The sequence below is a fragment of the Mustela nivalis genome, assembly GCF_964662115.1.
Source record: "Mustela nivalis genome assembly, chromosome: 16".
Classification (NCBI taxonomy): Eukaryota; Metazoa; Chordata; class Mammalia; order Carnivora; family Mustelidae; genus Mustela; species Mustela nivalis.
This window is the reverse complement of record NC_139035.1, coordinates 37,555,049-37,568,877: the sequence shown is the minus strand read 5'-3', so window position 1 is coordinate 37,568,877 and position 13,829 is coordinate 37,555,049. Positions and strand designations below refer to the sequence as shown.

The 13,829-nt window shown below is 34.9% G+C and overlaps 1 protein-coding gene across 1 annotated transcript in view; it reads left to right on the top strand.

Moving 5' to 3' along the window:
* ASPM (assembly factor for spindle microtubules) overlaps positions 1-13,829 on the top strand; it is a gene marked incomplete at its 3' end in the record, with an annotated part of 57,355 nt that overhangs the window by 22,550 nt on the left and 20,976 nt on the right. Inside the window, exons 10-17 of the mRNA XM_082703053.1 lie at positions 506-681; positions 3,793-3,938; positions 4,029-4,114; positions 4,585-4,806; positions 5,932-6,139; positions 6,234-6,379; positions 6,477-6,605; positions 11,222-11,416. Of these exons, the coding sequence (XP_082559179.1) occupies positions 506-681; positions 3,793-3,938; positions 4,029-4,114; positions 4,585-4,806; positions 5,932-6,139; positions 6,234-6,379; positions 6,477-6,605; positions 11,222-11,416 (1,308 nt within the window). The remainder of the gene's footprint in view (positions 1-505; positions 682-3,792; positions 3,939-4,028; positions 4,115-4,584; positions 4,807-5,931; positions 6,140-6,233; positions 6,380-6,476; positions 6,606-11,221; positions 11,417-13,829) is intronic.

Genomic DNA, 13,829 nt, shown 5'->3' with positions numbered 1-13,829 from the left:
AGTTTTCATTTTCTCTTTTAGAGTTCACATTTAAGACTTTTACTTGTTTTTATTGTGTATTTTCTCTTTTAAAACTTCTAAGTTTCCCAAAGAAGAGTACTCTGGAGTAGAATAGGATAGGAATACTTATCTAGTCTGTCTTATTAATAGTTCTAACCCTGCCTAACTTATTGGTTGACTTTTTACCAACACAATACCCTATGAAGTTTTGTTGATTTGAGAATTCTGAGGAATTAACTGGGTAGAGGGACTGGGATTTCTTTCCTAATGTAGCATACTATCAAATGAAGACTAATTTTTGGAGTCTGTTGTTAATTATGATCAATTTTTTAAAAGGCCTTAAATTGGAAATAGATGTACATTATTACCATATGATATGAAACTGACTTTTTTATGCTACCATTAATTTAATTTCATTTCTATATGCGCAGAATAAGAATTTTTTTGTTATTATAAACAAAATTATAATCTTGGGATTTAATACCTGCAACTTGTTTCTCCACAGACTAGTAAAGACATTCTTTTGGCTTTTTCACGAGACTTCCTAAGTGGTGAAGGTGATCTTTCCCGTCACCTTAGCTTATTGGGATTACCTGTTAACCATGTTCAGACACCATTTGATGAATTTGATTTTGCTGTTACAAATCTTGCTGTAGACTTGCAGTGTGGGGTGCGTCTTGTGTAAGTATGAGAAATAAGAATTATTTTACTTAATGGAATAGACTAAAATTTTCCGCTAAACACTTTTTTTTTTAAATTTACATAGTCTTTCTTGCTCTTCCTTTTTTAAAAAATTTATTTATTTGAGAGAGAGAGAGAGAGAGAGAGTTGGGGGAGGAGGTAGGGGAAGAGGGAGAGAATACTCTTGCAGACTCTGCTGAGCACAGAGCCCAACATGGGGCTCAATCTCACAACCCTCAGATCATAACCTGAACCAAAATCGAGAGTCAGACACTTAACCTAACTGAGCCACTCAGGCGCCCCTCTTTCTTGCTCTTTCATATGATGCAGTAAATTTTTTTAGGGTAAAAAGGACTGGGACAAGTATGTGCAGCACCTCTGTAAAATAGTGTCAATTTTAGGTCTAGAAACCTTGTCTCCTGTGCACATTTTTTTTTTTCATGCTGACAGTGACAAAGGTCTGTGAGTAGTAACCAGTGATGCCCTAGAACAGAAGCTGAGACAAGCATGGAACCATTTAAAATATCAAACATTTAAGTAACACGTTATGGTGACAGGGTTTCATAAATACTGTTATTACTTAGGACCAATTCTAGTTGCATTATTAACCTTGTTTTACACAGGAGGAAAAGCAGGCTAGAGAAGTAACAGAATGTTTTATATCATGATATTGAGACATAAACTCAGGATGTCTGGCTTCAAACCATACAACACTTCGTAACAAACCAGAATCATCAAAATTGGCTTTTGTAGGAGTCCAGTGAATTAGCAGTTCCTGCTTTGGCAGGAGTGACCATGAGCACTGTAGTACAGTTGGCCTCTTCGGGATATCTGCATTGGAGACATTTGTCTTGTTTCTACGAAAGTCTCTAATTTACATTACATTTGACATATGTGAGGAAGGGATCTCTGGAACTTTATGAATCCCTAGTTTTTCAAAAACAACATACATGTCATTTGCTTCCTTCTAAATTAAATTTCCATATTCTTTTCTGATTATATGCTCTCACAACAAAGTAATGGTCTTTTGAACTTTTCTGTAGTTATTTATCACTTGAGTAATTTCCATACAGTCTAGAGAATTTGCTGAAAATGTTTCACATGTTATTTTTATATTTGTTTAATTTATTTATTTCATACATCCAAGCCACTACATGTGTTTCCTGGCCAATAGGAATTCACGTTTTTAGACTTTCTCCACTTTCCAGGAGAGGCACTGACTGGTTTTATGTTCACTGCTATTTTCCACAATAAAAGACATTTTTTAGGTTTTTACGAGAGTTACTAAGGACTTAGCTGTGTTGGATATTGATGCTTTTTTGTTGGTCAGGGATTCTAACTAGTTAAGAGACTTGATTTTGCATACCAGATTTCTACTTTCTTCAGTGTCAGCAAAATGATCATGAATCTTCAAGGTCATTTGAGAATGCTTGAGAATGGTTAATCTACTGATGCCATAGGTAATGGGTTGGCCTACTGTTGCAGAAATACTTCATATGTTGATTGAGTGGTTAGTCTGGAATGATCTTGAGTAACTTTCTAATAACCTTTAGAAATTATTGTTATATAAATAGTTCTCCAAATTTCAGTTCTATAAACAATTTTGCCAAATTTTAGCTAAATTTTTAGCTGCCAAATTTTTTTTTTTTAGGTCAAAAGAATACTACTTTGTGATATATGGAAATTTTACAAAATTTAAGTTTCATTATCCATAAAGTTTTATTTGAACATAGCACATGGTTTATGGCTGCTTTTTCATCACAGAAGTGATTTGAACTGTTGAGATAGAAACAATATAGCCCACAAAGCTTAAAGTATTTACTAGATAAACCTTTACAGAAAAATTTTGCCGGGGCACCTGGGTGGCTTGGTGGGTTAAAGCCTCTGCCTTTGGCTCAGGTCATGATCCCAGGGTCCTGGGATCAAGCCCCACATCAGGCAGAGAGCCTGCTTCCTCCTCTCTCTCTCTGCCTGCCTCTCTGCCTACTTGTGATCTGTCTGTCAAATAAATAAACAAATAAATCTTAAAAAAAAAAAAGAAGAAGAAAAGAAAAATTTGGCGACTCCTGACCCAGCTAATTACATGTGGTGCTGTCCTTTTCCTTTTCCCTGTGAGAGATCATACTTAGTTAATACTGCATAAATACAGCTTTTGTTGAATTTCAGAATCTTCCTATCTGTTTTCTCATAGAGATGAAAGCCTTCTTCTACTTTGAATCTATCATCAGAGAGACCAAATTGTTTGGAATAATCAATAATCTGTTGGGGTTTGCTTTTTCTGTAGAAATACTGATTATTGTCTAGTAGATAAAATACTAGTAATATAGATGATATTAGAGGTTTGAATTTAAGTTGTAGTATATATGTCTTTTTAAGGTAGGCACTCAAATATTTTTATAATAATCTGGCATAGATATAATAGAATGGCTTCTGAATCTGATAAAACTGAGTTTTAGTTCATATTAATAACTAAGTGACTATAGGCAGTTTACTAAATTCCTTTGGGCTTTGGTTTCTTCATCTGAAGAAAAACAATAACAACAATAATAGTGCCTGATTGTGGAACTTGCTATGAGGACTAAAATAAGAAAAGAAAGCACTTGCTTGATGTGTAGAATATAGTAGTCCCTCCACAAATATACTTTCTCCCTTCCTTTCCCTTTCTTTTCTCCTATAGAACTCTATTATTTTGTTCATGTGTGCGTTTGTATATGTCTCATCTTTTTTTCTTACATTCTGTTCATAAACCTCAAACTTCAGGCTTAAAATGAAAAAATGACTCTTATTTGCTAATTGTGGAGCAAGAGTTTTCAGTTAGTTTGGGGGTTCTTTCTCACCTAAAATCCTTCATTAGGGGAATTTATGTGGGTGGTAGCTGTAATTAAATAAAGTTCAACTTGTATTTTTTGTTTTTTAGAGGAAAGTTAAGCTTATTTCTTTACATGGTAAGAACAATCATATATTGATTTTTAGTGTCTCAGTGTGGGGGGAGGGTAAAGGCAGGATATTATGATATTTTGGGGTCTGGTTTGAGCCTCACCTTTTGATGCCAGGAGCTTTTCACATATGTTTTTATATGAGAATGTCGTCTGAAAATTTCTTTATTGTTAGGCGAATCATGGAACTTCTCACACGAGACTGGAATCTCTCAAAGAAACTCAGGATTCCTGCAATAAGTCGTCTTCAGAAGATGCACAATGTTGATATTGTTCTTCAAATTCTTAGATCACAAGGAATTCAATTAAATGATGAGCATGGTAAAAATTGAGTAAAAATAAAACTTTTTCTTCTCACCAAAAACTGATATGTACATATATTGTGCTAATAGGCTGTCTTTTCATTTATAGGAAATACAATCCTATCTAAGGATATTGTGGATAGGCACAGAGAAAAAACTCTTGCATTACTTTGGAAAATAGCATTTGCTTTTCAGGTATTGTACATTTGGTAAATGTTATACTTTTTATCAAATTTTTGTCAAATTTTTATACTTTTTATCAAGTTTATCAACCAATAATATTGGTTTATAAAAGCCTTTTCATCAAATAGACTAACAATAACTGTTACTTACTGGGGTTTATTCTGTCCCAGGAACTGGAATAATTGCAATTTAATCTTCACAACACCCCTGTAAGGTAGGTGTTGTCACTGCTTCATAGATAAGGAAAGTGAAGCTAGACGTTAGAACATTGATAGGAAGAAGCAATGAGATTAGAATCCAGGCTTGTGTGACCCCAGATCTTACACATGACACACTATACATTAACCACTATGCATTCCATCACTTCTGTATAAATTATGTTTGTGTTTTTAAAAAAATGAAGACAACAATGACTAACTTCTGTGGTTAAAATGGTATATGGAAAACATAGAGGCATTTATCCTTTTTTGTGTGTGTTTCAGGTGGATATTTCCATTAATTTAGATCAGTTAAAAGAAGAAATTGACTTTTTAAAACACACTCAGAGTATGAAGAAAACAATGTCTGCACGATCTTGTCATTCTGATGCTATTATCAATAAGAAAAAAGACAAAAGAAATAGTGGTTCCTTTGAACAATATAGTGAGAGCATAAAGCTGTTGATGGAGTGGGTAAATGCTGTTTGTGCTTTCTATAATAAAAAAGTAAGTTTCTTTATTTCTGTTTAAGCTCACTGACTTAAGTACATTTTGGTTAAAGTCAAACTTTATTCGTAAAATATTTTGTTGCATTTCTTAAATAATGTAGTTTATATATAAGCAAAACTTTTCCTCAAATGAGTGAGGGTGTTTTCACATACTGTATTTTATCTAATCTGTCACCAGTTGTATAATGCACAATTTTTTAATGTATTACTAAGAAAGAAAAAATGCCATAGTCAGGAGTCTCAGTAGGAGACATTTGTCAGAACAGGGGCACCTAAGGATTACACCCGTATGTTAAAGGTAAAAGCAAATAAACTCACCATGCTTCTAGAAGTGGATGGTAGATAGACCATTGGCTACAAGGGGGAGGAAAAAAATCCAAGTTGAGTGTTTTGTAATCATTTGTTAGATTAATACTGGATTTCTGTACCCTTAATGAAGTGTACCCTTAAATGTAAATATGTGAAAATGAATAAAATATCTGGTAAAGAATATGAAGCCAGAAAAATGATAGAGTTCATGTTACTAAATATAGTAAACTGATATACCTTGAATAGTATGGTTAGTAGAAAATTTGTCAGATACATGGATAATCTTCTACGTTTTAACTACATACTAGAGAGCTTTGGAAGGCTCTAGGGGAGCATGTGTTCCATACCTTTGTCTTAACTTCTGGTGTTGCTGGCAATCCTTGGCATTCCTGGGCTTGTGGATCCCTTACTCCAGTCTCTGCCTCTGTCCTCATATAGCATCTTCCTGTATGTCTGTCTCTGTGTGTCTCTCCATATAAGGATACAAGACATTGGATTTAGAATCTACCCTACTTCACTGTGAAAATTAAACCTGCGTGGCCCTGTATCCAAATAATGTGATATTTTGAGATTCCAGGAAGGACATGAATTTTTTGAGGGACCCTATTTCTCCTAGCATAATAATCAAATTCTATTTTTGAAAGAGTATTTTATAATTGAGAATTTGGCTATAAATAAAGTATTAATTATTCTAGGCACTATTAGCCATTAATGTGATTTTCCTAGCTCTTAAAAGGAAATATGCACTACAAAACCATTAATATCTATATTACTGTCCAATATAGTTCATCATTTTCCTGCTATTTCCAATCAGGTGGAGAATTTTACAGTGTCTTTCTCAGATGGCCGTGTTTTATGTTACCTGATCCATCACTACCATCCTTACTATGTGCCTTTTGATGCTATATGTCAGCGGACTACTCAAACTGTAGAATGCATACAGACTGGCTCAGTGGTGTTAAATTCATCATCTGAATCTGACGGAAGCTCTCTGGATTTGTCTTTTAAAGCATTTGATCATGGTTAGTCCCTTTTGGCTGATTTGCTTTTCAAGTTTTTTCTTTGTCACATCAGATTTTTGACTGGAACTGTCTAATTTCTTTTTCATTTGCATAGTAGAAAACACTTCAGAACTATACAAAGAACTTCTAGAAAATGAAAAGAAAAATTTTCAGTTGGTCAGGTCTGCAGTTAGAGACCTTGGTGGAATACCTGCTATGATTAATCACTCGGATATGTCCAATACAATTCCTGACGAAAAGGTAAGTGTTCTTCATCTAGTAAGAGTCTCAGCAGATGACAGTTAAGATGTGTATTCTCTGGCAAACTTCTGTTTCCATCTCTTCTGTTTTCCTTTAGGTGGTTATCACTTATTTGTCATTTCTTTGTGCAAGGCTTTTGGATCTTTGTAAAGAAGCAAGAGCTGCTAGACTTATACAGACAACTTGGAGAAAATACAAACTAAAAACAGATCTAAAACGCCATCAGGTACTCCCCCAAAATGAAAACATTGCAATGTGAATTGTACTTCACAAAATACCAGTTGATTGAGTTTCGTTATGATTTTTACATTTTACTGATATGTGAAGTTAGTGACCTAATTTTAATAATTGTTTGTGTTTTGGGTTAGGGCTGGGTATTTCTCCCTAAGCCTTGGTGTTTCTTTCACTGGATGTGTCTTCCAGGCACTGTTCCCTCGCTTGCTCTGGCAGAAGTAGAATAACTTAGACCCTTTGTAAATTTACAAAAGTAAACTGAGGATACCTGACTCAGCTCTTTTCTCCTTCATGGAATCTAACCTATCCCTTCCTGGAATCTAAACTCTCTCTGGGAGCAGTTTTCCATGAATTTTTTCATGTGGTGTTCTGGGAGTCTTGATCTTGGTGCTGGAGAGTGCCCCTGGAGTCTGGGTGTCTGTCTGATTTTGTAGTGCAGTTAGCCAGCTCATTTTGTTTGTCTGAAAGTGTTTTCCAGTGTATCCTTTATTAGTTTAAAAGTGGAGGGATGCCTGGGTGGCGCAGTTGGTTAAGCATCTGCCTTTGGCTCAGGTCATGATCCTAGGGTCCTGGGATCAAACCCTACATCAGGCTCCCTGCTCTGTGGGGAGCCCTCTCACTGCTTCTCCCTCTCACTCTGCCTGCCACTCCCCCTGCTTGTGCTCTCTCTCTCTCTCTCTGTCAAATAAATAAAATCTTAAAAAAGAAAAAATTTTTAGTGGAATTTGGTTTCCTTTGTTTTATTTATTGTTTGGGATCTGGGCACAGGGATAGTGATTTTATTTGTCATTTCCTTTTTTGACCCCAACAATACAAACTTTTATGTTAATGTAAGCTTTTTTATTCTGAGAAAATGTAATTTTTAACCAACTGTGAAATGGTCTCCTTAATCAAGTTAAACAAACTATTTTAATCCTTTTTTCTCCCTACCCCTTCCACTAATGATCTTATATTCACTTATTTGGAAAATCAAATAAAATAAGCAGCTATGTTTGATAAACTTATCATGTATTTCAGAAATACTTTCCACTTTATCCTCAATTTTGAGTTACTGTGCATTTATGGTAGAGTTCTTAATAACTCTATAAAACAGCTACATTTTGGCAACTCTTAAAAATACCATGTATTTTGTCATAGTTTGTCAGACTCGGAAATAACATAGTAATTGAAATAATTTGCTGTTACCCCACTCAAACTCCTAGTAGTAACTTTTGGGAAACAGGCAGTGGCTTATACTCACACTGGTCTTTTCTGCTACCATATCTATTCCTTGTGCCTTCTTTTGCCCCTTATCTTCTTAGAATCTCCCTCCTTGCCCACATATGTCTTAGAGGATAACTTTGTACTCTGGAAGCTTTTGGAGAACTGCTTTAGGAGAGTTTTCAGCAAAGACTCCTGGTTAGTCTTCAAATTATTTCACTCATTATGTTTATATGACATTAAATGAGAGAGTAAAAATCCCATGAAACAGATATTTATCAGAATTGGGGGGGACTGGTAAGTGAAATCTGCTTTATTTTCTGCTCAAGATGACCTTATACTAATAAGATATAAACTACAAAGATTTCCTAGCTGTTTGCTGGTGAGATCCCTTTTCCTGATTTAGGAAGAAGAAAGTTTCCTGTTTTTTAAAGACAACTGCTTCTATCCTTTCTCCAGGTGACCATGCTCTCTCTCTTATACAAATACATGAATATCGAATTACATGTTTTTGTTTGCTATTTGGAACATTAAGCAGTAGGTTTCCTATATATTGTCGTAGAAATATTATAATCTTATAAACATAAAAATTACCATGGATAGCTAATTTTTCAGGTATTGTATTTTACTTCCATCTCATTGTTAGAATTCACATAAACTATCCATTTAGAAAAGACTGACTCAAGTTTTTGTGGTGATAAGTGAAAATTGACTAATGGCCCAATTCCTAATGAATGAGGTAGGATTATCCAAGGGTACTCTGACACATTAGTTCTTCTGTCAAAGAGTAGGCATGAACTATAAAGCAAAGTGGATCCCTGTATGTGGCCCATACGCAAGGTAAAATAAAACAAGCTTGTAATAATAGGTTAGCTTAGCAATAGCATAAGATTAAAAATGATAACATGCAGTCTAATTTAGCAAAGAAGCAGTGACTTAACCAGCATTGGAATTTTTACCATCAGTTTATAAATTTTTCAAACAGTTGCTGTTTTGGATTTATCTATTTTCTATCTGTAGCTTCTCTAATGTCACATAAAATTGTTCCATTTTAGTTTGCTTGAGATTGAGATGATCTACAAACTTACCTTAGTCCACTGTATCTAGGAGTGCCCCTTGCCTTGGAACTTTTGACTCAAATGCAACTTTTGACTTTTTTTTTTTTTTTAAGCTAATAGGAAATGCTTATTTTTAACCCAGTTTTTGTTTAATTGTGGTAAAGAACACATCATAAAATTTACTATCTTAACTCTTTTTAAAGTGTACAGTTCAGTAGTGTGAAGTATATTTACATCACTATGAAACAAATCTCCAGAAATTTTTTAACTTGTAGAACTGAAATTGTGCTCCTTAAATTGTGGCTGGGTGGAGGGATGATTTTAATTTGGATATCTATAGTCTTTTTTTTTTTTTAAGATTTTATTTATTCATTTGATAGACAGAGATCACAAGTAGGCAGAGAAGCAGGCAGAGAGAGAGGAAGCAGCAAGCTCCCCGCTGAGCAGAGAGCCCAAGGCAGGGCTCGATCCCAGTATCCTGGGATCATGACCTGAGCCGAAGGCAGATGCTTTAACCCACTGAGCTACCAGGTGCCCAAAAGATATCCATAGTCTTAAAGGCCATATGCTCATACAGGGGGACGGACAGAGTTAGATCACTTAATCAATTTGTTGGACATAATTCTACCCCAATTTTAGAATTGTCCAGTCTTTTTCCACTTAGGAGTGATGTAATATATGACTCTCACCATTTCTTAGTATTTGTTTCAATCCATTAACTACATTTTTCCTTTCTTAGAGTGACTGTTTGATCCCTTCTATAGTTGAATGTGTTCCCATACTGTGCAGTTTCCACCCATAGATCTCAATGCCTGATTATAATTAATTAATAATTAGAATCTAATGTCTATATAGATCCCATCCTTGAATAGTGAGCTGTTCCAGATAGCTACATAAAGTTATAAATAACAATAAATTTATAGCTACATGCTATAAATTGTTCTTTCCACCACAGGGAATAATTTATATTCTAGTTTCCAATTCAGGTAACTGAAATGATAAATCTGGCCTTGAGGGTGTGGCATAATGATGGCTTCGTTCGAATACTGGTTATCCGCCCAGTAGACTGACAGTCTACTTGACTTCTCTGTCTCAGTTTCCCCATAGTCATAAAAGTGGTACCTGTTCATCTGTTCTTATGGTTGTGTGAGATTTAGAGGAAGCATTCATGAACTGTTTAGAATTGTGCCTGATGCCTAGTAAGTATTTGACCTATGTTGTTTTTGCTAGTACTTCATCATTAGAAGTAACAGAAATAGAGGTATATAGGGTATCAGCCTGTGGTGCTCCCAGGGCAGGTAGCTTTTTTTCGGCCACTTAAGCTATCAAGCAGTCCTGCTACCACTTCCCATAATCTGATATTCTGTCATCTTGATTGTCTATGCCTTAAAGCCATAAAGTATTCTGTGCTAAAAGTAAATATTATGCTGCTTCTCCCTTTTTTGTTAATTTCTTTGTTCGAGTTGTTACAAAGCAAGACTACCGTATATTGTAAGGCATTTTGTTTATTTCTGACCTCCTTTTTTTTTTTTAATTTCCTCCTATGGTCCACTGCTTTTTTCAAAATCAAGCATGAATACTCTGGGCTATAATCTGAGAAACATACTTCATTCATTCATTCATTCATTTATTTTAAAAGATTTTATTTCTTTATTTGGCACAGAGAGACAGCGAGAGAGAGAACACTGCCAGGGGGAGTAAGAGAGGGAAAAGTAGGCTTCCTGTTGATCCCTGGACCCCGGGACCATGACCTGAGCCTAAGGCAGGCCCTTAATGACTGAGCCACCCAGGCACCCTGAAACATACCACATTTAAATGGCCTTTATATTGATTATTGAGATGATATTTCAAACATGCCTGTGATCTTTATTTTAGGATTATAGCCTTGGGAATTTTTGTTCCATTATATAAATACATATATGCATTTCCACCTATCAGACCTTTCGACATTTCTGGAAGTATCTATATTCCAAAGATGAGCATATCTTAAGTCGGGGGGATGTTTTATTTTCAGGATCAGTTTGATTAATATTTAATAGATGATTTTCTTACATACTTAAGTAAGCTTTTTTTTAAAAAAAATATTTTTATTTATTTATTTGACAGACAGAAATCACAAGTAGGCAGAGAGGCAGACAGAGAGAGAGAGGAGAAGCAGGCTCCCCGCTTGAGCAGAGAGCCCAGTGCGGGGCTCGATTCCAGGACCCTGAGATCATTACCTGAGCCGAAGGCAGAGGCTTTAACCCACTGAGCCACCCAGGCGCCCCAGTAATTAAGCTTTTGATTCATCTTTGCTTTTTATGATTCAGCTTTGCTTTTGTTTTTGTTTTGGTTTTTTTTTTTTTTTTAGGAACAAGACAAAGCTGCAAGAATTATTCAATCAGCTGTAATCAATTTCCTAAGTAAACAACGATTGAAGAAGGAGATTAATGCAGCATTGACCATTCAGAAATACTGGCGAAGACTTTTAGCACAGAGAAAATTATTAATGTTAAAAAAGGAAAAACTAGAAAAAGTTCAAAATGAATCAGCATCAGTTATTCAGGTATAGTATCCTGGTTTTTGGAATTTAAAAAGTTTTAATGACTTTTTTTTTAAAGATTTCATTTATTTATTTGACACAGAGAGAGAGATTACAAGTAGGCAGAGAGACAGGCAGGGGGGGGGGGGGAGCAGGCTCCCCACTGAGCAGAGAGCCTGATGTGGAGCTCGATTCCAGGACCCTGAGACCATGATCTGAGCTGAAGGCAGAGGCTTAACCACTTAACCACCAGAGGCTTAACCATTAAGCCACTTAGGCGCCCCTTTTAATGACATTTTTAAGGAAGAAAGTAAAATATGATAAATTTTTCAATTATATTTTAGGCTTTCAAATTTTTCTGATACTTGAACAAATATTTAATATATTCCGACTACCTCTAAAACTCTTTGCTATATTCAGCATAAGTCTTAAACAAATGGAAATACCTCCTTTTCTCTGAAGTCTAATTCTTTACCTCTTCTGTCTTCTTTGTTTATAGCATACAGTCTTATGCTCCATGGGACATGCTGACATACTGTATCATTTTACTTTGTATATCTACACACTCAACCAAGCTCTTCATTTAATCTCCACTATGGGTTCTGGAACTTATTTTGGGATAAATGTGTGCATGTTTTCCTCTGTATCCCATTTAGTTGGCATATAACAAAATATTACCTATAATCTATAGAATACCCATGTTAGTTTTCTACTTAGTAAAAAAAAATTGAGCATATCTACGGAGCAGACAAATTCTTTATACGTTTTTGATATTAGGTTCCGTTTTAATAACAGCAGAGGTGTACTATTTAAATTTGCGCTATGTAAGTGTCATTGAAGCTTCACCCCATAATTTTATCTGTTTTAAAAATTTAGAAATTTTTGTGTCTGGGTACTACTATTGATAAGTGAAAGATTCTGATTTAATAAATTCTTTTTTTTTTTTAACTTTTTTTAATGTGAAATATTACACATGGAAAATGGCATGGAACACAAATGTAAAACCCAATAGTTTTCACAAAGTTAATACCAAATTAACCTCTACTAGGTCAAGAAATAGAATATTATCAGCTTCTCAGAAGCCATTTCACAATCCATTAAGTCCCTTACCCCTGCCCATAATCATTATTCTAATATATGCCATTTTTCTAGACATCTTCTCTAAACACTATAATTTTGTCTTGCCTGTTATTTGAATTTTATGTAGGTGGGTTCAAACCATGTAAATTCTTTTATTCTACATTATTAAATTTGTGAGATTTATTAGTGTTGAGTGTCACTGTGATTTAACTTCCAGTCTATAATAATTCTATAATTTACTTATCTTTTCTATTGTTGATGGACATTTGGCTTTCCAGTTCTAAGTCATTATGAGTAATGAATGCTTCCATGAATGTGCCTTCTTGTGTGAAATGTATTCACTCTGTTTGATATATACATGAGTACAATTGTTTGGTTTTTGAGTGTATAGATTTCAGTTTTCGTAGATAGTGCCAAAAAGCTTATACAGCGACTGTAGCACACACCAGCTGTTTAAAAATGATCATGTAACTCCATGTTCAGGTAAATAAATACTTGGAAATTGTCTTTTTAATTTAGCCATTCTAGTGGTTGTGTAGTAGCATCCTGGAGTAGTTTTAATTTGCATTTTCTTGATAACTAATGATATTGGACACCTTTTTAAACTGGAAATCTTCTCTTGTGAAGTGCTATTTCAAGTCTCTTTTCAGTTTTTCATTTTGATTGTTTGCCTTCTTAGGGATTTGTAAGACATGTTGAATATTCTGGTTATTAGAATTTTGTTGGATTTGGATGTTAAAATACCTTCTCCTTGACTGTGATTTACTGATTTATGAAATGAAAATTCTTTATTTTCTATGATGGTTAGTGTTTTTTTTTGTACCATAACCAAGGCCTTTTGAAGATACTCTTCTACATTATATTCTAAAAGCTTTAGTGTATTATCTTTCATATTTAGATCTCTCCAGAACTTTTTTTTTTTTAATGGATATCCAGTTGTTTTAGTCGTTTACTGAAACAACCATCCTTGCCTTATTACTGTGCCACTTTTAGCATACATCAAAAATTCTTATATCTGTGCTTCTGTTTCTATCTGTGTTTTTTTCTGTTCTATTGTTTCTTTTTTTCCTTTCTTTGGGCCTTGTGTTCTGACTTTATGTGAAATCTGGATATCTAGTAGAATCAGAGAAAGCAGGCTCCCTGCTGAGCAGAGAGCCCGATGTGGGGCTTGATCCCAGGACCCTGAGATCATGACCTGAGCCGAAGGCAGAGGCTTAACCCACTTGAGCCACCCAGTGCCCCGGTAATTTCATTTCTTTAAGGTAAATATTTTTGAGTGGGATTGCTGGGCATTTGGTAAGTGTATGTTTAACTTTATAAGATACTGGCAAACTGGTTTCTAGAGTGGCTCTACCAC